Source organism: Siphateles boraxobius, unplaced genomic scaffold (genome assembly GCF_051911475.1).
Source record: "Siphateles boraxobius isolate OS27281-9 unplaced genomic scaffold, OSU_SipBor_1 1, whole genome shotgun sequence".
Taxonomy (NCBI): domain Eukaryota; kingdom Metazoa; phylum Chordata; class Actinopteri; order Cypriniformes; family Leuciscidae; genus Siphateles; species Siphateles boraxobius.
In genome coordinates, this window is record NW_027508699.1 from 23764223 (window position 1) to 23788545 (window position 24323).

The 24323-nt window shown below is 39.3% G+C and overlaps 1 protein-coding gene across 7 annotated transcripts in view; it reads right to left on the minus strand.

The window, feature by feature from the left end:
* The window catches only part of ctnnd2b (catenin (cadherin-associated protein), delta 2b), a 115310-nt gene that overhangs the window by 3988 nt on the left and 86999 nt on the right, over nt 1–24323 (minus strand). For 4 of the 7 annotated variants that reach the window (XM_077229884.1, XM_077229922.1, XM_077229914.1 and 1 more), the window contains 12 exons: nt 19526–19658; nt 18116–18329; nt 14882–15065; nt 12757–12874; nt 10325–10510; nt 8399–8572; nt 7800–7950; nt 6750–6969; nt 5214–5298; nt 4748–4874; nt 499–630; nt 64–140 (listed from right to left, as the gene is read on the minus strand). In XM_077229884.1, the coding sequence (XP_077085999.1) occupies nt 64–140; nt 499–630; nt 4748–4874; nt 5214–5298; nt 6750–6969; nt 7800–7950; nt 8399–8572; nt 10325–10510; nt 12757–12874; nt 14882–15065; nt 18116–18329; nt 19526–19658 (1801 nt within the window). Of the gene's footprint in view, nt 1–63; nt 141–498; nt 631–4747; nt 4875–5213; nt 5299–6749; nt 6970–7799; nt 7951–8377; nt 8573–10324; nt 10511–12756; nt 12875–14881; nt 15066–18115; nt 18330–19525; nt 19659–24323 lie in introns of all 7 variants that reach the window. The other 3 variants (XM_077229892.1, XM_077229901.1, XM_077229906.1) reach the window with 2 other exon arrangements.

Genomic DNA, 24323 nt, shown 5'->3' on the forward strand with positions numbered 1-24323 from the left:
GTATTACCAAAACATCAGTATGAGCTACACATTACAACGCTGCGTGATCTATGGTGACCTCACCTGGTTATGTTTGATGTCATCACCAGGAGACATGTAAGCACCTCTGAACAGTGTAGATGTTCCACTTGAGATTTGAGCTGGGGAGACAGTGAATTATAAAGATTCTCAGAGGACTAGCAGGTACTTTGACTTTTTCTACAGGTACAGCAAACATCCTGCCTGAAACAGCCGAGCAGAATTACAGTTCATGACTTTTGTTGAGGTAAAGGACTTCACACCAAGATGCATTGGGTCAGATATTATACATCTTTCTGTGAAATAAAAGTGTTACAATGTTACTGATACTAATTACAGCACTCAGGTGTAATTCACTGCCTTTGTTTATGGTATATTTGACGGTTTGCCTGAAAATCATTGTCGACTCTGTCAGTCATTTGATGGCAGTTATATGGAAGTTTTAAATTTCCGCATGAGGACTCTGAACTGCGGCCTTACCTGCCATCGCATCTTTTCTGGAGGTGTGCTCGCCTTTGTTTCCATGGTAACCAGAATTGGTTCCAGTAGTCTCATAGTCTATCTTCCTTTCCTTCAAGCTCATCATTTCTCGAGGGGAGGTGGGGGCACTTGCTAAAAAACACGGCAAGTCAACCAATAATGAGTGAGGGGGGAAAACAGCCTGGTTGTTAAGGCGAGAGTGTCTTGACGCATTTGAAAGTACAATAAGATCTCATTCCATCGAGGAATCTTTTATTTTACATAAAAAACTCATTTACTGTAATGAAGCAATTCTCTTGTTGCCTTTTGAGGCAAACAAGTGCCAGTGCTCTGCTCCTAATTGCTAAATGGAATTGGTCAGGTAATTGATTGGTTTTGTCTGGGCTTCTTGTTCCTTCGGCAATAATTTATGTCACCTTTCTAGTCACTTTTGTGTTTAGAAAAGCTTTCTGTCAGGAGATGTGATTTATAGAAGGTAAGACTTCATAAAAACACTATAAAAGGGATTAACTTAAAATATTATATGAACTTATTGCACATTCAAAGTGAAAACATGAATCACAGTTTAATGACATTAAATTATATGATGTTCTATATTATAAATATATACATTTGTTGCAGAGGAAATGTGACGACAAAAGATAAAACATAACTGCCATAATTTCAGTAAAAATTGCTATAATTCACAGAATACAGAGATGGTTTTTCTGTATTTATTCTTTTCTTTTTTAATGTAACAATTAGTATTTTTGTGATGGTTTTTCATATAGTTTTCAGATCAGGAAAAAAAAAGTCAAATGAAATCTGTTAAGTCTTAATAAAACCCTTGGGATAAAGTGCACACAGTTGAAGAAACCACCCAATAATGTCCTAAGCTATTAAAAGAAAAGATGATTTTACAACAAAAGCATTTCATTATATCAGAAAAAAAGTTACTTAAGTGCCATTATCCATTTAATTATTTGGATGTTAATGAATCGGCTCTTGAGGACAGATTCTGTGCTCTTGCTCTTTTCAGCATGACTTTGTCAGACTGGACAAAGTCTACTCCTCTGGATGTCCATCTTACTAGCAAATGTACTGATTTTCAGTTCCATGACAATTACAACTTGCACAATTTAAAAGGTGTGAGATTTTCATTTGGGATAGTTCCCCACCACACCCTCCCAAGCGGCAGGGAGAAAAAATATGCCCCCTCTTTGTTTTTCCCATGATATGTGAGGGCATTATAAGCACTTAATATTCAGGTTGCCCAGAATAAACATAATGAGCATCGTAAATAAAGATTTCTCACAGAATGGTGATGACATAGCACTATTAAAATATTACAATATTAAAATAAGTGCAAAAGTACAATCTACTAAATAATCTTTGATATCTGAAACAACTGGAGAACAGACAGTGCCTGCTAAACAAAGCGTGTTAATTAAGCAGAACAGATTCTTCTGTAGCGCTGTGTAATTAGGATACACATGGTGCCCTGACAGACAGTACTGTATTCTCCTTCCTGCCATCAGTTGAAAATAGAAAAATATCAGGATGTACCCTGATTATGACAGCTCTGTTCCCTCTATGATAACATAACGGCATGGCCACATTTTTTATTGTCCCATTAATGTACTACTTTAGGATTAGTCATTATGATTGTCTAGTTGACTAAGGCCTTGTCCACACTAAGTTTTCGTTTGAAAACTCATCTTTTTCTCTCCATTTTGGCCTTCCGTCCACACTGAGACGAAAGTTGAAGATTGAAGAAATGCTTTCCCAAGTGGATAATTTTGAAAAAATAGTTTTCATATTGTAGTGTGGACTGTGAAAACTGAGGTATTTGAAAATGATGATGTCTCCGTTCCTCGAGGGTTACATACGTAACCGAAACGTTCCCCTTCGTTCAGTCACTTCGAGTTATGTCAGTGACTGATGAATGGGGTTCCCAGTCTAACCTCGGCTGTCTTCCAGTGCCCTGCGTAAGTCTGAGCCCCCTGTCGTGAGACTAGCATGGACGAAGGACTCCTACTTAACACAGGAATACCAAGGTCCACTGGGAAGCATATCTCAGTGGATATATGCAAACAATGCCTGCCCGAAGGGAGGACTTACAGAATACACATACAGTATGACCCGCGAGCGGGATGCATATGGAAAACACTGTGGTATCCGACCCGCAGGGTGGAATCTTTCAACCCCAGGGGAGCCAAGGTGGCTTACCAAGGGAAAGACACACGCTCGGCTTACAGTGGAAATACACACGTGGGGGTCCCCAAAGGGGTGAAGACATATGGAGGCACCTAGTCAACACTAAAGCTGCCGCAGTCATAACTCTGGCATTGACGTCAACAGCGCTGGAGGAACTCAGGGCTGAGGAGAATATCACACGTATCCAGTCTGAGGAGTGGAATGGCGAGCAAGCGATGAAACAGGAGGGTCCTATGACTGGCCATGGGGGGCGAGTACATGAGAGGACACTGGCTCCACTCGGAGATTATAGAGTCTCGCGAATGTGTTGGGTGTCGCCCAGCCTGCAGCTCCGCAGATGTCTGTTAGTGAGGTGCCATGCTCTAGAGCCCAAGAGGAGGCCACACTCCAGGTGGAGTGTGCCCTCACACCAAAGGGACATGGTCGACCTTGCTGCTGGTAAGCCAAAAGAATGGCATCCACTATCCAGTGAGACAACTTTTGCTTGGAGAGAGCCTTTCCCTTCAGCCGCCCACCACAACAGACAGAGAGCTGGTCTGAGGTCCTGAAACACTGCGTTCTGTCTACGTAAGCGCGTAGGGCGTGTACTGGACAGAGTAGTGCCAAGGCTGGGTCTGCCTCCGCCGAGGGCAGCGCTTGCAGGTTCACCACCTGATCCCTGAAAGGAGTGGTGGGAACCTTGGGCACGTATCCAGGCCGGGGTCTCAGGATCACCTTGCGATATGGCGATCAACATCGTTTCATCGCCTGGAGCCCCGAATGAGACACAGGGAACGTCCATAGATGGCCCCGCGATTGCACTTGGAAAACTCACGGTTTGCGGTGTGCAAGAGGGGTGTGGCCCGAGGAAGCATCATCTGGGATTTATTTCACACCCTAACCCTCAGGTAACCATGGCCACCAGCCAAAGTATCACCTCTCGTGGAGGGGATAGATTGGGGTGTGGCAGTAGGGACTCTACCTCTAGTGAGGTCACAGAGTCTTGATCGCAACATCGCGATGGTCATGTTCCCGCAATGAGAACATGAGTCATCCGCAAACGCTGCCTTAGTGTGCTCTAAGCCCAAACCCACAAGGCAGCGCTCGTGCCCATCAGACAACAAAACGGAACGTCTGCACCCAGAAGTATACGGACGAGACATCTTTAAAAAGACGTGCCATGTGCAAGCTCTTTTTTTAGAGAGGAAAGCTCAGCAGCTGTGCTGAAGCGCCCAGGGAGAAACAAACCATGACCACTGCACAGATCAGCTGGCAGGAATGTGAAATTCGCTAGATAACGCCGCCAGACCAACACAGACCGGAAAGCTGCTCGTCTCGAAGATTCTCAAAGAAGACACTCGGAAACAGGCTTATAGGAGTGAAGAGGACCTCTAGTGTCCGAAGCAGAAACATATTTGTATGTTACCAGCATACTTCCTTGTATGGGGGTGGTGATGGCGCAATGGATAAGACACATGCCTTTGGTGTGAGAGACCTGGGTTCGAATCCACTGTGAGACACCAATGTGTCCCTGAGCAAGATACTTAACCCCTAGTTTCTCCAGAGGCGTGCAACCTCTGACATATATATCAATTGTAAGTCGCTTTGGATAAAAGCGTCAGCTAAATGAATAAATGTAAATGTTATACACCCACAATGTAGGGCGGAGTTACGCTATGCAAATTCCCTAGACCCATGGCATTTCTTTGCCATTGGCTCATTTTGTAATACTCGAAGTTGATAGGCTTTCTAAACGAAACCCCATTCATTAGTCACTGACTAATTGACACTGACTAAAAACGAAGTGACTGAACGAAGGGAACTTGATGTCTGTTAGAGCTACAGATGTCTGTTCCGTCCACCTGACACCATCCTATTATACAAACTGATGAGTTGACTAGGTGTTCATGCAACACACTGGCTATGCAACTGAATGATTTTGAAAAAAAGTATTTTTGATCATCTACTTACTTTTTTTATTTCTCTAATCTACTCCAGACAAGGAGATAAAGACAAAGGAAATATCAATGATATCACTTGTTGTCAAAATGGAGAAAAGTGGAGCGTCTCTCACCTGATCGATTATTGGGCGAAGTCCGCACAGGAGAGATAGATGGGGTGCGAGAGGAGGAATAGGGTCGTTGTCTGTCTCTCTCAATTGTAGATGAAGAGCCAATGAAGTGATACTGAGAATAGCCATCCTGTCATAAAAATAAGAAGAACATGATCATTGATTCATCCAGAAGCAACACTCATCAAAACTTCCTGGTTTCAAGTATATGACAGAAACAGATGGAAAACAAAAAAAACCAAACAGATTTTCATGCATTTGTCATGCATATTTTCATGCAAAATGTTATTTCTTTAAAATAATTTAGATACACCAAGTGGTCAGAATGGGCCAGTTAGCGCTTGCTTGTAGATGCTATAGCTACACCATTAGGCAGCAAAAAGCCCCTCTCTCCTCTGATGCCTATTCAAAAGTATATAGGTGCAAATGTAATAGATATGAGAACAGTGAGGTCTTCAGAATTCGTTACCTTCTTATAGAGGCTTCGCAAATCTCTGTACTGCCACATGCTGTTGAGGACTTGAGAAGCTGCTTTCACCACCTTCGGTGTGTGTCTGCAGGGAAACATAGAAGAGAAAATGGATACAATACATAGCCTTATCTGCAATAATATAAACAATACAATGTTTGGTTTCGAATCCATTTCTGGGGCGTCTAGTATAATGCATTGCTTCATTATTATGATGAGTATTCTTATTTAGAATTTTGTCCAAACTAAAACCCTGTATTACAATAAAGAAACTTTATAAAAAAAGTATATTCTCATTAATATACTGTAAACAAACAGTGTATTCATCTGCTGGCTAGACATAGATTGCAAATATTTCAGTGAAAATGCGTTTGAGTTCAGATCAATTTGTGCAAAGATTTCTCTACTGATGATGTATTGAAAGCCACAAAAACTCTAATGGGAATGAGAAATACAATAACATCTATAGTAAATGCTTAGGAGATTCATTTAAATTACATAATTGTTCAAAACTTTTGGGTCTGTAAGACTTTTGAAAGAAGTCTCTTTCTGTATGTTTTTGAAAGAAGTCTCAAAGTCTTGTAAGATTGCAAACATTAAAACTATTTTAAAATATTCCTGTGATGGCAAAGCTGAATTTTCAGCATCACAATTCCAGTCTTCAGTGTCACATGATCCTTCAGAAATCATTCTAATATGCTGATTTGCTGCCTAAGAAACATTTCTTATTATTATCAATTTTGAAAACAGCTGTGCAACTTAATATTTACGTGAAAACCATGTTAAATTATTTTCAGAATTCTTGTTCAAAAGAACAGCATTTATTTAAAATAGAAACTTTTTGCAACATTATAAATGTAATAACTGTCACTTTTTTATCACTTTAAAGCATCCTTGCTGAATAAAAGTATTAATTTCTTTAAAAAAAAACTTTTGAACGGCATTCTATGTTAAACATAAGAACTAAAAGGAAACATTATCTTGTAATGCACTTTCAGAGTAAACTGACACAATACAATAGCTCACAAAACTCAATAGAGTTAGTGGACTTCCATCTATCCTGATATCTCCTGAGAGGAGGCTTGACTTCTGTGGCGAGCAGGACGAGACCGAGGGCTGTGTTAGAATGACACGAGGCCGGTGGCGTGATGAGCGTCATTACTGGTGAGCGCCACCTGCGCGACGCACCGGTCTCGTATCTTCTCTGTCGTCGCTCCACCTTTTATGCTTTTATGCGTCACGCAGGTGGCGTTCATCAGTAATCACGCTAATCATGCCACCGGCCTCGTGCCATTCTAACTCGGCCCTCGGCCTCGTCCTGCTCGCCACAGCTTCCTTCAAGGCAAGTGCTGTTTTTCACACTGTCACAAGTAGTTTTTCATTTTTCATTATAAACAATCCAGTCCAGCATGTCTTCTTCCTTTACCAACTAATTTGATGTCCATTTAAATATGCTTCATTCTGTAGGATATAATAGGGTTGAAAATTGTTTTGTCAATTGATCATGATAATTTTACAGAGCACCAATATACTAACTTGTCTCCTTTGCTGCGGGCAATGCCGATGAGTTTCTCAATGCCGCCGGCGTCACGAAGGGCTTTGGTGTTCTCCATGTTCTTGGTGATGACTTCATGCAGAGCGCAGCAGATCGCTGTAATGGTGTCATCGGACATACTCTTGCTGGTGCCGGTGCCGGAGCTGTTGTTATTGTTGCCGCCCGGTAGTCGATGGACCAGATCCCTCATGGCATACTTGCCTTTGGGGTGCGTGGATGAGATTAACAGAAAAGAAAAGTCAGAGAGGAGGTGTGACAACCAGAGGCCTTTTCAGAGATGCAGATTTAGGATTCAGATTCTACCGTGGGCATGCAAAGCTCTTTTTAAATGTGCTGAACCTCAAGGCTATAACAACTGCAGCACTGGAAATGCCAAAGTGTCCGATATACCCAGCAGCTCGCTTACACTTAACGTGACCGCGAAATACCCATTCCCACTGGGAAGCTAATTCTCTCTGCAACAACCTGTGCTACAAAACTGCTTTCAACCGGTATGCATTGAAGTTGCATGAAAGAAAGGTTCCCATGTGCACTTGCAGTTTTGGCCGCTTCATTACTGATCTCCTTAAATAATGGAGGACATTTGAACAGCTATATCCGCAAAGAACACGCAGTATTCCGAGGGTGCCGGCATCTCAACATTTGTACATTTTACGCCGTTCCTCTTGCCCTATATTCTAAAAGAGATTCACACGCCTTCGAACTCACGCAGGGCCGAGACCAGACTGAATGTGTGCGAGTGGTTGCCATGGAGACACGGGGGCCCATCAGAATACACAAACTATTAAAAAGATCAATAGTCTGTTAGTGTCGTGAGCAGCCTTTCAAACAATGCCACCGCGTCTCACTGCATTACCTGACTAGAAATGCTACACTGATACACACATAACAAATACACACACTTACACACAAAAAGGCCTTTGCCTTAAAAGTAATTTAGGGGTACACGTACCTCTGCGGCATTCAGCTCTGCTGAAGTCAAAGAGAAAATGTTAGCTTGAGGCAAATACACTTCCATGTCCCGAACCTACCTATGAGCTCCTTGTTCCTGACATCAAGGGCCATGTTTCGGAGAGCTGTGGCCACAGCACACACCACCCGGTCATTGTCTATTCTCAGCAACTCCACCAGAATGGGCAGCCCTTTCTCTTTCCGAACAGCAGCACGGATGTACACCGACCACTACAGGCACAGAAAACGGACAAAAAGGTGCCACAAAATTATTATCAATACATCAACTAAACAGATGTGTTCAAATGGGATTTGTGTCAACTTTGCATATTGTCACACCACTGTTTTCCCTTTTCAGTAACAAATGAGCAGAAAATGAGGACAAAAGAAGATTTGAAATGCAGAATTCGACAGAATATTTGAGTCACTGTCTACACTTTCAAAACTTTGAGAGAGAATTCAGCTCTTTTCTTACGTTGTATCCATTTGAAGATATCTTACACTGTTTGTGTTAAAAGAGACTTTGTTCTTGATAAAGTTCACCATGTTCTATAACTCCATGACCTTGAGGTATGAATGTGTATTTAATAATAATAGTGGTGTGTGTGCCAGAGACAGTCTGGTTGGTTCGTGGCTCTTCAGGTGCAGGGTTACTCACAGGTTTTAAGGTGGGGCCTACCTTCCAGCTACCCGCTGCCAGGTTCTGTAGAGCCCCAGCCGCTCCCTCCAGTGTGTCCGGGTTCGAGCACTCAGATAGCAGAGTGAGGTATGGTTTTACTATGGACGGGTGCCACAGCATCTGTAGTCCCTTTGGAGGGTCACTGGAGTCTGGGAAAGGCCCAACACCATCCCACTGAAAGCAAAGACACAAGAGTCATTACATGAGACAAAATATCTGTAAGTGGTACTACTGAGAAAGACATCATGTACAGAAACCTTCCACAAATAAGGTACAAAATAGAGCTTGAACCAAAAAAGAATGGTCAAAGAAAGTAGGTGCTCAACCTCCAGAAAATATTGATCATCAGCTGTGATTTAGTTGTTTTATTTTCTATGCGGTTTTGCAACTCTGTTAGTAATATTTGACATGACTGAATGATGTTTTTAAATCAGATTTTTGTGATTTTATTTTATAACAATACATATTAAATAAGCAATAAATTGAATAGAAAAAAGTAAATAAAAATATTCCAGAAAGGGTAGCAGGGTTTCTAATTTTACTTATGTCACATGGCAGTGACACACAAGTTTAGGACCATAGGTTGGGTAGTAATAACTGACAAACATGGTAAAAGAGTTGAGCACAAACCGTGGGACAAAGCTTAAAAATGACATTTTTTGTATAAAACAAATAATACTTATTAAAAAAGTTGAAATGTTATTGTAATTTAAAATAACTGTCTTCTATATTTTTGAAATGTCTTTGATGCTTTTATTTCAGTCTTCAGTGTCATGAATCTTCAGAAATCATTCTAATGCTGATTTGCTGCTCATGAAACATTTCTTATTATTATCAATGTGTGCTGCTTAACATTTTTGTGGAAACTGTGATTATAATTTTTTCTGGATTCTGTGATGAATAGAAAGTCAAAAATAATGACATTTATTTGAAATAGGAAAGAAATTACAACAGATTTCTGTCCCTTTGGATCAATTTAACGCATCCTTGCTGAATAAAAATATTAATTACTTTAAAAATATCTTACTGACCCCAAGCTTTTAAACATTAGTATATGTTTTTACAACAATGAACTGGATATCAGGTCAGCAAAAATTATGACACTGTTGCATGATTTTAACTGATATATACAGTGCAGATGTGACAGAACAAAAATCATAATGTAAAGAGGATGGAGAGTGTTTCACAACAAAAAACATGGGATTTGTGCCAAAGTGTAATAGGACCCCAAATTGTACCCTATTCATGGTAAGTGCCAGATGCAATTTTATTTTTGTCCACTTTTATTTATAAAGACATCAGGCATCAGGAAATGATGGGGAGAAGAGGGGGAAACAGGACTGGGTAATGTTATGTGTCAGACTCAAACTTAATGTATATTGCATGCTTTAGCACAACAGCTCAATGTGACATGTGCACTGATGAGATTAGATGATCATACCACCGTACGGAATGATTATACATATACTATAGTATTTACAAGGCACTCCAAGATAATTAAAGTGGCCAAGGCAAAGGGAAATAACACTGTTCTTTTGTTGTGTACTAGTGACATTTTTGAAGATAACACTCACTAGTTGTTTAGGATACAGAGAAATTGAATAGACAGGGTAAACTGTCACACAGCCAGATGTGCATTTGCATTGTTCTTAAAGGAACAGATGACTCACAGACAATTTAGTTATTTAAAAGCCACAATGCAAAGTAATGCCACCTTTTACCTCGCTATTCATCCCATGTAAATGCTGAACAAACACTCCCGATGCCCCTATCTTCATCTGTTTTCAGAAACTAAATGAAATCAGCCTAGAAAATACGTAATTATCCACTGCAGGAGGACGAGTGTCGATGCAGGCGACCCATATGCGAATGCTGCTAAGTGATGCTAATTGCCAGCAGCTGCAGGGATAAAAACCCCCGGCCCACCTGATCGTGGCTCTTCTTTTTCTTCTTCTTCTTGCCCCAGCAGCCGGAGCTCTCTGCATCCTTCCCGCTGGCATCGGTGCACAGAACCCCGTCCAGTTCCTCCGATCCCATCTGCTGCCCCTGAGACGTCTCTGCCGCCAACCTGTACGACAGGTTCCGCAGGATGCACACGCAGTTCTCGATGGTCTAGAAGGGGGCACGTTTGACGCGCAAAGAGTGGGGGAAAAAAGAAAGTTTACAGATTAACACACCTCCAGAACACACCTTTAACACACCTACAGAAGTTTAACTTTACTTGACACAGTAAATATCGAAATGTCTTTTTCTATTTGCAAGACAATCTGTCTTCTTTGTGAAGGCTATGCATTATTGTGCTCTGAACTCTTAATAGTCCCTTGTTAGATTAGTCTTTTGGACGGACTCCAGTGGAGAACTGGAGAACTAATCCTATTGTGATGAGCAGTGAGGCAGGAAAAACAAAGAGGACGACTTTGATCTTGTAAATGCTTTCAGAGGGATTAAAGTGTGACACTCTTTTTTTCCTCATTCAAACTTGTTCTCACGAAGTATTATGCTAGTAACAGAGACCTCTTGAAAATCAAACAAAACATGGACTCAAAAGAGAGAGGTGAGTCGCTGCGTTACTTTATCTGTATAATTACCATAAACCTCTCTTAATAGCAACTGCAGCTTGTTTTGTACAACATTGTTGGTGGTAAAAGCAATTAAAGGAGCTGAAACTAAACCTAAACTGTCTGTCTGATACAATGTCTATTGCCTCTGCTGGAAAAAACAACAACTACTGGTTTGGACCTAAAAGCATCCAAAATGGTTTTTAATTAGATTTAGGTGGGCTATGCTAGACTGTAAAATGCACAAGCTGACTAAAATAAATATTTCTGCAGGCAAACATGCTTGACCAGTGTTGTGATGTAGCTAAATCATCGTGGAAGATTTAAGGACGGGTTTATCTGAAATATTATACCACAATAATATTAAACACCATGTAAACAACTTATTTAAATCTTTGTCCTGCAGTTTCGATGAACGGCTGTTTAGAAAACATCAGAAAAAATTATATATACTTTGTGATCAGAATTCTTGCCCATCCAAAATCAGCCTTATTCACAGACATAAACTGTAATATAAAGTTCTTTTCAGTTAACTAGAGGACGAGTTAACCTGCTATTAAGAGCCTTAAACAAAACTCAAAACTGAATTAATGGCTTAACTGAATATTGCTCAAATACTTGTAAAACTTGTAAAACTTTGGAAAATCCAATTATTTCATACTCATAAGTGATCATTGTTTTACTCCGGTGTCTTGTTAATCTGTATTTTCAGGCAGACTGATAAAAAAACCCTATGTGCACTCACTTCTAAAAGCTGCTGAGTCAGCCAATCAGAAATGTGTCATACTAACATTTCTGATTACCTATTCAATCTGACTTTTGACCTGTAATCATGCCTGAATCATAATCATATACTGTTTGTTCGTTGGCCAGAGGAGAACTGGCCCCCCGACTGAGCCTGGTTTCTCCCAAGGTTTTTTTCTCCATTCTGTCACCTGATTGAGTTTTGGTTCCTTGCCACTGTTGCCTTTGGCTTTTGGCTTACTTAGCTGGGAACTCTTAATATTCAACAATATTACTGATATGCCTGCATTGACACCATTGTATGAGAACTGAACTGAGTTGGACTATGACATCACTGTTGTCTCCAGAACGGCTGTATAGATAAATGAACTAAATTAATAACTTTTTTTTACAACAGAGATGAACCATAACCGAACTTACTTCAGCTGGACTATGACACTTTTTTCTTCTAGATCTGCGGTATAGCCAAGACAAACTTTGTTGCATTATTTTCCTGTTATCACTGTAAAGCTGCTTTGAAACAATATGCATTGTAAAAAGCGCTGTTTAAATAAAGGTGACTTGACTAACAAGAAACTATGCTTCGCACCACAGGTTGAGAGCTGTACATCCAACCACACAACTTGTAATGCTAAATGTTTGTTGGAACTATGGTCTTGGGAAACACATAATCGTTGAACTACGTTGGTCACTTGCAACCATAGTTGGCTTTTGGGAAATGCATCCCAGATCAGGGAAAGTGATTTCTAGTTTTGTGAGCGATATTCATCAGATGGTGAGTGAACGGACTGTGGGTGGTCCAGATTAGTCTGACACTAAGCTGATCTAAACAGGCCTTTTTTCAGCAGAACTGGCTTTTCTCACTGAGGAGTTTTTGCATATTCTGCATTGTGTTTTCAACCTCATCTAACATTTAACAGTGAAGAAGTACTCTAGTGCTGTGTTGAGAATGGTTGGGGAGCGAAAAACACTCAACTAAACCTGCTAGAACTCTCTGTGGTGCTCCGTTGAATGCATAAAACTTTGGTAGAAAGGCAGGGGAGGGAAAGGTCAAACCTTGCTGTCGATCTCACTGGTGCCCAGGGCTGCCTGGATGACATAAAGCAGCGCATCAGTCAGACCCTCACACTCTCTCATCCTGCGGCGGGCTTCTTCTCCGGCTGAGCTCACATTCCTGTAGAGAACACAAGAATGCACACATGCATACAATGTCATGCATTTTGTATTATTGACATCATTGATTATGTTTTGGCAGTTCTGAGCTTCAAGTCGATACTAAACTAACCAAAGCGGCCTTCAACATCAATAAGCTTTTCATGGAAATGAGTACTAACTCAACCCCCCCCCCCCCCCCTTCTTTTCACACAGAACAATATTTGGATAGCAGTGTTTTAATACTTTCTGAGAAGTCGACTCTGAGATACGAGAAAGTATTTTAACATAGAACATTTTCACATCAGCTTTATGAATCCCCAGCAACATGCCTCAAAGCAACAAGCCTAGAATCCCAAGAGCTGGAGACTCGGGAGACCTAAATCAGGAAGTCTGATCTGAGAAGGTGCTTGTGAGAAATCAAAGACCACATCCTGTCCTCTCTCTCTCTCTCTCTCTCTCTCTCTCTCTCTCTCTCTCTCTCTCTCTCTCTCTCCAAGAAGCTTCTAAGAGATCTGTGTGTCTCAGGCAGCTGCAGGTGGTGTGGCAACTGTGTCCAACCATTAAATATTCAATCAGACTTCTAGTTCCTCAGCCATCCATGAAGTGGATTAATTATCACGCTGGGCGTAGGGAGCTTAGTCCAGCCATCCAAGAGTGACTCAGCACTTTCTACAATCCCGCTGCTTCAGACCTGAACGCATATAGTATGTGCTATAAATGTAAAGTGTTGTTAATGTCAAGCTGAGTTTTAGAGTAAAAAAAGTTTCTGCGCTCCGAAAGTACCTGCACATTTTTTGATGTTTCCAGTGAGCTCCTAGCTTAAGTGATATCAAAATGCACATTTCCATTTAGTAAGAAAAAAATAGAAAGCAACTGGAAAATATGATATTAATATAGTCAACACAATATCAACAGCATTATGATGGAAAAGCTTAAACGTGCAAATAATGTGACCATCACATAGATAAAAATGACAAAGCCACAACAACATACAGCAGTCAAACATAGACAGACACTAGCCAGATAAATAAACATTTGACACTATGCCAAACGTTTTCCCATGCCTGTGTATTGCCAAATCCAACCCCCCATCCAAATCCTACCCCTTTGGACTCTAAAACCTTTTTTATGCTTCTGCGTCGAATCGACGGCGTACCCCCGCAGACCCCTCTGCGTCGCCGCGAACCCTTCTCCGACCACTCCGCCGTAGCTCGACGTGCACCTCCAAAAAATTTTAACTACGCGTCAAGGCGAGGCAGACCCCAAGGGCTGTGATTGGTCAGATGCACCGCGATGCAATGCAAACTGACGCAGAACCATAAAACGGCCACGACGCCGTAGGAGTGACGGCGTAGCTACGCCGTGGAGTTGACGCAGAAGCATAATGAGGCCTTTAGGAGTAGTTGTTTTTGCCTCATCAAAAAACATATCACATCATGACCATAATTTTGTTCTGGTTCATCAAAAGGCTTTTTTGTTAGCCTTTTTCTTAATTGTGTAGAGTATATGCAGGCTAACCGGTTAGTTATCAAGCTATATTTATAGGGAATCTAAAATAATAGGAAATGTAATTGCTTTGGGTGGAGGGGCAAAAGAGAATTGGACAAGGGCAAGGTTTTGGCATGCCACCAGGTCCACAGTCACAGTGGACAGAATCCTATTGTTGAATCAGACCAATCCTGGCCAGAATATAATCCAAGTAAAGTGGCAGAACGAGCTCCATCACAAAATGGTTTTATGACAAAACGTTTTTTCTGAGACCAGCCAAATTCATCAAAAGCAACTGAATCTATTTATTCAAATCAATTAACACAAATTCATGATATCATGTCATTTTGAAAGATAAAAGAAATTCGGAGGCATTTACATAATATTTGCATAATTCTTACTTGAATAATCACCTATTAAAACAATGAATTGCTTCCAAGTGAAGATTAAGAGCAAAAATAGAAACTGTGCCTGTATATAGATGAAAAACAATAGATTTTGAATAAATACTTAGATTGACATTAATTAGGAGCTGTACCTGAGGCACCCGGTAGCATTGCGGAGCACCTGTGAGGAATGCAGGTGCAGCTTGCGGTCGTCCTGGTGGGGTGATGTGTCCCAGCCCGAGTGAGGAATAATGACCGTGTTGGTCAGCACTGCCAGAGCATCCTGAATTATGGGCATCTTCAGAGCATCGCAAGAGGACAAGTTCCACAGCACACCTGTTTACAAGAACAACATCTATGAACCAAAAAGCGTTTCATCCAGTGGTGAAGAATACACCCACTATATTGATGCAGAGATTACAATTTCCCTTCCTCACCTTGAGTTCTTGTTGTGCACAAAAAAATAAAATAAAAAAATAAAAAAATTATATATATATATATATATATATATATATAATTAATAGCACTGATTGCAGGAGGCTAAGAACATGCATTTGAATATTGCATGAGGTCTTGGTCAAGAGCCCTCAAGTGAAATCATTTCTGAAGTTTCACCAGTGTCCTCCTCAGCTTTTGTAAGTATTAACATTAGATTGTGTGGTCCAAGCCACATCACAATCAAGACTGAACTGTGAACTGCTAGAATGTAGAATATGGCTAAACTCTGTCTAATTTTGCGTACTATTTGTCCTTTCACAAGACCCCTACTGCTCTGATTCAGTGTACAACGGAGCACTTTTGCACGTTCTTCCTCCCTGCTGCTAGGGTATAAAACGTTGTCCTGTATCTTATGTTATTTGTTAAATATCACAGACTTCCAGTTTTCTAGTTTTTATAAACACCAAGCAATAGCTGGTAGATATTGACATGCGGCTACACCATAGATGTGTCACATACTATCCACCCAAATTGTACACAAAAAATAGTATGCCAAATGGCAGTGTGCATCAATACTTTAAGTAACAATGCATTTTAATTAATTATTATAGATTAAATATTATATAAATAAACTATAATTAAATATAATCACTATATTATTTAATTGCTATTTAATTAAATAAACGCTATTATTTTAATTAATTTAGGTAGATGCTAATACTCACCAGCAAGCTCAAACAGAATGCAATGGGGGACTGTGGTATTAAAAAGTAATTTTATGACATGCTAGTACATCCAAAGAGTCCAAATACACCTAGTGATGTTGCTACATATTCAAAAGTATGTACTTTGGCATCACCAGTGAAGTACATACTTTTATTACATTGTAGAAGTATGGAGATTGGAATTGGTATTGGTATCCCCCAAAATTACTGAATGTTTATGAGGGACTCTATAATAGCTTAGTATTACTAGAGTTAGTTGTGGGAAGAAACATCTTTCTTACTAGTGTTTCTCGATCCAACTCCTGAGGGCTCCTTTTTGGCTGTCTAACTGCTGTTTCGGTAATTAAATCAAAGGGCTCAAAGTAGCTTACTAACTACATTGTAACTACACCATCTGGTTCTAAAAAGCATCTTTCACGATTGACAGCCCCTTCAAAATTGACCATGCATTCTCACAAAATAAACTTTTTGCAAGCAACACATGTATCAATATTGTTTCTCATGACATTTCATTTGAAAAGCATGCTACAGTATACAAAGGAGCACTTTTGGAGGCCCTTCATCTGTATTGCTAGCATGGTGTATAGCTCTGCCCCAGCCAATTTAAACGTATCTTATCCTATCCAATCTTGTTTGTTAAATATCAAAGACCTATTTTTTTATGCAGCCTTTTTTTATGCCAAACCAAGAGTTCTGAGCTCAAACAGACCCCAGCAGTCGCGACAGGCCCTTGTCTGACTTCAGCAATCGGCAGGCGATAGGGGTCTGCGTGGATGTAGCTTGAGGGGGGTTGTTACGGACTGATGAGAGAACTCTTTGTCTTCTGTTCAGAACCGCTCTCTAACTTAAACATTAATTGTCTTTGAAAAAGCACAAATGGCTTCTCCCCTCTTTCCAAATGTTTCATCTAAAGTGATTACATACACAGAGACATAGAGCTGTAATAAGCAAGTGCCACTCAGCTTCGTTCTTCCTATATTCAATTTGAAACATGTTTCTCCGAGCTCTGGATTCAGGAGGATGGAGATTTTTCAATTGATGGACATTTAGATTGCTCACCAGGCTGAAACACAAGGGAGCACAACGTCTTATTGAATCGTCTCCCAACAATTCAGCATCTGACATTTATAAAATGCCTCAAAAAGCAAATTGCCGCCCAATTTTTCCGACATCTCTCAGCAACTGTCTCTGTACCAGGAATATTTCTATAGGGGATTTAGAAGAGCCTTTGTCTTTTGTCAACGCGTCAAAACTCATTATACACAATTCCCTAAAGAGGCTATGCCAAGCACTGGTATTATCCTTAATTATTATAGCCCTAACCAATTAGGAGATCATTAACAAATCATTTAATGGGTAGTGAGGTCCACAGTAACAAGCGGATGATTCTAGGAGAGCTTATTAACAAATTGGGCCCAATTATAAGGAAGCCAGAGATAGTGACAGAAAGGTCATATGCAATGTATTTGTATGCTGAACATGCAAAAAAAGGTGGTGAGGAAGGAAATAAAGATAGAGCGCATTGAAAGATAGGACCAGGCACCACGTCCTAATCGGGTGCCACACAAAAAAGACAGGATGTTTTGTTCACACCCACTGTGAAATCTCATTGGTCCAACATCTCTTGTCATATAACTGCAAAATATACTTGAAATGTAGTGAAATGTCAAGTGGAGCTGGAAATATTGCAATTACAATTTCTGAGCATATGAATGATCAAACAGAGTCGTATTTAAAGGTGGGAAACTTGCAATTCTAGATGATACCCAAGTTGTGATATTGGAAGAGGTGTGTCAATTTGAAGTATAGTGGAAACTCTATATCTATATACAGACTACAATACAATATAATATAATATAATATAATATAATATAATATAATATAATATAATATAATATAATATAATATAATTTAATATAATATAATATAATATAATGTGCGGTGTTGGGTGTTGGGTGTGCTCCAGGACAGGTTTGAAAACCCCAGGTTTAGGTGACTTCCGTGTTATGTTTCCAATTTGAATGTGTGGCATATCGTAATGGAGAATGCCCGATTCAAAGGTACATTTTTCCCAGGTGCACTTAAAGGCAGCATAAGTTCTGCAGCATTTCCTCTTTCAGTGTGGACAAATAAATTACAAATTACTTCGCGCCAGTATCCCGTCACATCAGAGAACAAAGGAGAAGGAATGAGAAATAAATGTGCTTAATGTGTCCTGAGCACCTGTGAGCAGCTCTCTGATCTCCACGTCTGTCGTCTTGCGCAGGAGTCGCACGAGTGCAGGGATCCCACCGCAGTTCTTCAGGGCGATCTTGTTGTCATCATTGGCCTTGCCATAAACCAGGTTCCTAAGTGCGCCGCAGGCACTCCTGTGCACGTCAGTCATACGGTGATCCAACAAGTCCACCAGCAGCTGAATCCCACCTTGCCTTCGTATCTGATACACAGAGCCACAAAAATATTAAAAACATTATAGACATTTTTAGAAAAGTCTGCTTATGTAGTATATCTAGCCACCAGTCTGCTTATCTATGTTAATCAACAAGAATTATTTTGTCAACCATCTATATATACATATACATGTACAGTATTGGTTAAAAGTTTGGTGTCAGTAAGATAATAATAATAATAATAATAATAATACTTTTATGCAGCATTGGTGCATTAAATTGATCAAAAGTGACAGTAAAAACACTGATCAAAATAAATGACGGTTTCCACAATTTTTTTAAATGTTTTAAAGTTTTTAACATTCATTAAATGAACATCATTTATTAACATAACAGGTTTTGGATGAAGGCAGCATGATCACACGACCTGTCTATGTTTTCATCTGCCTAGTTTGGCTAATTTCCACCAAGTGACGGATAAAGCGTTTTCTCCTTGTTAAAAGTTCATAGGCCTATATTTTTGCTATCCTAATTATGGGTTATAGTTGGCTGTATATCATTTTTGGTGACACTTTATAATAAGTATACAGTAATAAAGAAATTACAAATCATTGGCAAACAATCATAGTAAATTCATAGTTAATATATGGTCGTCTTTACATTGCTAAAATATTAATAAGATATATACAAATACTGAGTTCATTATTCATTGTCACTGTAATTAACCAAATTATTATTGTGTGTGTGCTTTTGTAAACACTGTATATGAATGCAAATCATTTCTAATAAAGGTTGGTTTAAAGCACTTCATTAATGACATTTTCCCATTTTCCACGACCTGTGAGAACTATGTACTCCTAATAACCAATTAACAGTTCCTTTACTACAAGCTAATTAAACAATAATAATTGTGTTAACGTGATAATGAATGAAGAACTCACTATTTGTTTATAGCCTATTAATATATTAACAATGTAGAGACTATAATTTATTAACTATGAATTAACTATAAACTAATAGTTTGTTTATGATTTGTAATTACTTTATTAATGTATACTTATTATAAAGTGTTTTTGGGTCACCAGTTGAAAACCACTGAGCTAGAATGACACTAACCAACATAAAACAGGCTGAACCAGCATGGAAATTCAAATGAAGCTGAAATCCCCACTGCAAGGATTTATTAGTCCATAGCCTATGTGAAACATGCAGAATGTGTTTGATGTTGGTATGCAGGAGTTACCTCTGATTTGATCTTGTTGTCTCCAAAGCACAAGTGCTGTAGGTAGGCGGCAGCGTTGGACTGTACCGATGGAAACTGGTGCTGCAGCATTTGGATAACCTCTGGCAGTTCAGGATCCCTCCAGCCAAATTCCCTGAAGACGCAAATATACACACAAAAGTGAACATGGAGAAGCTTTCACATAAAGAAACAATATGACATCAAAAAAAACATGTTTGTGAAGGTGTCATTCATAAAATATAGCAGCATATTTCTCTTCTATGGTATTTTTTTTTTCGCTTCACAATTAATCAAACCGAATTCAACATACTCTAACTTTCTCCAAACATCTGTGATCTCCCTCTGTTACTTTTCTCCTTTGAAAATAGTTACGTAATACTAATTAACATAGAAACGAAAGCCACTAAACAATGGAAACAAATTAACCTCAAAATATTATGTATGACAATGCTTGTAAGGAGGAAAAAAAATAGAAAAAAATAATGCATAAGAAACAAAGGTTTTACAGCTACCACACGTCAGCAATCATATTTTAAATTCTGATTTTCATGCTTTCTGCAGAGGAACGTCAGATCCTGGGTAATCTATACAGACAATAGCATTCTCCCAGAAATGTCGGCTTTATCATGGGTATCAGTGACAGCTGTGCTATTGCCTGGAGCAGACCTAAGGTGCCTGGAACCCCATAGGAGAAGATCTGCATTTCCTAAACCCCCGAGTCTGTCAACTCTGAATATCAGTCAACACCATGATTTAGGTAAGCAGAAAAACAAATTCAACATACCATCCTGATGTCTGCTGTGAAAAAACCATGCATACCGCATGTAGGCAAGAGAGGAGAACATTGTGTTTGACATTAATGTCTTTTTCTCCCTCTCTTTTTCAGACCAGCAAACTCTGTCTCTATGCTACAACCATTTCAGAGGCTGTCAAACAAGAGGAATCGATCCAAATGATACGATTCTATATGAAAGAGATGGGGCGGTAATGATAGAAAGAGAACAAAAGGAAGGATGGAAGAGAAGAGAAGAGAGGAAAAAAGACATTGGTGGAGGCAGAGAGAAAATGCAATGCTGCCAAAAAGGAACATGATGGACAAACATTTCTGGAGTAAGGGGCACCATGGGAAACATCTATTGTAGCATGTCCTATTTCTCTCTAGCACAACCAGTAAACCTGAGAGGGCAATTGCGGTCATGAAAAGAAGAATGGGATCCATTGGGAAAAGGTCAAAAAGGAGATAATCCTGACAGATTGGCACTTTGTTTTCTCTCACTGTATCTTTGTTGCTTTTTATCATTGTTTAACCTTGAGAAATGAAGGCATGTTTAAATCACATCTCACTGAGCTCCTATGTTGAGGTCTTTATTCACAAAAATAGGGAACCAAGTACATTACAGAGGGTCGGAATTGGCCAACAGCCCAGAAATTCTCCAATGCATTAGATGCAATGACAGCAAGCTGTCATTAATAACAGGAGCGGGCTAATTGATAATGTTTGCGTAAATCAGTAATTAGAGCGTAACACAAAAATGGCTGTAAAATGGATGAAGTTTATATGGTAATCAATGTGGCACTGTCACGCAAGTCAACTCTGGGTTAATTAGTATAAGTAAATTTTTTGACAGAAGCTTTACAAAGACTGTTAATTAACTAGTGCACTAAAGTGAAATTATTCACTCAATGTTTACCCCATGTAATTATAGACGGCAATAAAGCAAAAGGCATGGCCCCAATGCGTTACCAGCTTCTGAGTTCATCAAGAAGTGACATTTGTGTTTAGCAAAACAAAAAGCTAAAGCTAGCTGCTTTGACAGTAAGCAGCTAAAGATAATACTGACAATATTGATAACACAACCAATATTTTTGCTTCATCATTCAAAATAGTTCCAAGTGAAGCCACTGCAGAATTATATGTTACTTCTCTGATGAACACATATTAACTCAATGTTTTGAAAGAATTGGAACAAAACAAAAATTGATTCAAAATTGTTTGCCATTTTTGGCTTTAAAGTCAGCTGCAGCCAGTTATTTTAACGGTTCCAAAATAGTCTGTTATGCTGCTTGCTGTTGCACACAGGTATTTGTTAGCATTTTATTTGAATTAATATTGTAATCATTAACACACTAGTTTGTACCACAAATAGTTTTACTGTTTACTGCACTTCTAGTTAATCTTCTAGTTGTTTACCTATAGTGACTAATGAATTGTAAATTCAAAGAAAATAGCTTACTTGCGCATTGAAAAATAAGGTATTTTTCCCGAATTCCAACAGCGAGCGAGTTGGTTGTGTCATTGAAGATTTTTTATTAACATAAAAAAAGGAATGGGGAAATAACTTTGGTACCAAGGCCATTGAAGAAGTGGGGAGTCACAGTTTTGCTCTACATCCATAGATAATGCAGCATCACAGCATGAAGGAATGCACACATAAGTGATGAGGACTAAACGTGTAGTAACGATTTAAATGTGCCTATCAGGGCACTCAGATTTATTAGATATTTGCTGCTCTAGAAACAGACTATATAATTTATGATTAAAGTCAGAATAGTAATGGCACCCTGCTCGTCCTCCTTCGCATCATTAAACCTGAATCATTCCCCAGCAGGCCAGTCCTACAGGGACACACACATATGCAGAGTGCAAGCTGCTGCAGCCTGGTGACACTCCCTCCTCTCTGTCAGGTCTGTCACTGGCAGCCAAATCCTTAACCTCCCCATTATGACAATTAATGCCTGGGTGAAGCCACTCCCCCCACCACAGCTCCAGTCACTGTGACAGGCCGCTGAAGCAGGGATGAACCTACCATTAATCACCAAACATGAATAATCAAACGTCTGGTCAGAGCCCAGGCCTGCAAAAAAACGTCATCCCTTGCCAAAGCCGGAGAAGGATTTGGCTGGGAAGTGACTCATTCACGCTACAGAGAACAGAGAGCTCTTTCGTTATGTGTGCTCTCAGACTTGTGATTTCACCCCTCATGGTCTGATATGGAGAGATGCTGTGGGTGGCTGGTCTACTAATAAACCGTTTGTCCCTTAAATTTCACCTGCAGGATCCACCCCCTACAATTAAACTAAGCAACAGTCAGAAACGAAAGAGGCTCTGTTCCAAATACCTAGTGTGCTGCCTACGTAGACAGTATTTTAAGGTATGCACAAAGACTTTAAAAAAAAGCAGGAGAATTAACATGTATATTTCTAGATAGGATGGGAAATTCATTGCTCGGTGAAAAAAACAAATCCAAAATGGTGGACGAGAAATTCATTCAATACTGAAAAGTATGATACAAATTAAAAATGTATTTATTTTGCCAAATATTTGTGCATGTGATGTATTTTTAGGCTAATTAGAGTATTATCCAGTTAGCTTAACAAAATGCAAATATAGAGTGCTGCAGATATTAGTTCTAACACCCAGAAACAAGTAAAAAATTCCCCAAAATGTTTTTTGAATGGATTTTTGGTTAAATGCCTGAATTAAGGTCTGTGATGAACTCAATATCTCAAGATATTTACACATTTTCTTCAACTACATAAAATACACCATAATTAACCCACTTATTTGAAAATTCATCTTCTCACTAGTCCGCTTTTACAGCCTTGTCATGTTTACTCACACTCCTGCAAATTACTCTAAATCAGACTTTCCAACTTGAAGATTTTAAATATAGATTGAAATAATTGTCAGAAGCATAGTAATGGTGACATTAAAGCCATGCCAGCTGTAGTGTAGTTCTCTTATTACTTCACTTTAGCTTTTTACTTCTGGCAATTGTATTTAGGCTTCGAAATTCCTAAAAGTTGTGTTCATTTGAGTAGATTACCTTACAAAACATGTAAGAAGCCACAGAGCTTATATTCTGCAATAACACAAAAATCCAATGGAAAAATCCTATTGGGAAGCAAGATGATGCTGGGTTGGCTCTATTTGTGTGGTGAGTTGCTGCCTATGGAGTGTGTTCTAATTTGTGAGTTTCTATGACTGTTAGGATGCTGCCTATATTTGCAGTGAGAAATGGGTCTTGTTGTCCACGGATTTATAAAAAGGTTTTCTAGGCATGCAGCCTGAAAATCCTTCAGCAGAGCTTGATGTAGCATTTGAGCACTCACTGGATTGAGACAAACTCTCCAGTTTGTGACAGGTCTTTGTTTGAGCTTTTGTTCTGGTTCAGTCAGGTGAGTCTATCTTTCATCCCCATAGCTGAAACATTAACACCACAAAACCCAGCTTCATGCTGCAGCGCAAAAGCTGAAATAACCCATGGGGCCAGAAGAAGAAGAGGATAAGCCCCTTGTGGACAACTGAATGTTTCTGGCATAAAAAACAGCCAAATAAAAGCATCATAAATTATGCATTCAAGATGCTTGACTGAGCATGATTATTAGAAATAGAGCGAATGGATTGATATTTTGAAAGGGATGCAGCAGAGGTAAATCTAATATAGTCTTTATGTGCGATGTACACGGATCCTCTTCAAAAAAAGTAAATGTCAGTTTATTAGTAAGCAGCTACTGTGGGGCAATCACCAGCATACTATGATTGGATTTATTCTAAATGATTTCTTTATATTTCTTACAATCTTTATTATAATATATGAATAATATATATAAAACACTGCAAGATAGTAACAACTCAGTCACAACTAACAATGCTTATATATGATCGTCAACATTATGTTTTTCGGGATATGTCATTATTGAAATTCTGGCCTATACAATAAGACAATAATTATTTTCAAATTATGGACAATAACCGATAAATGGCTAAAATAATAAATGTATAGTAGTATGTAGT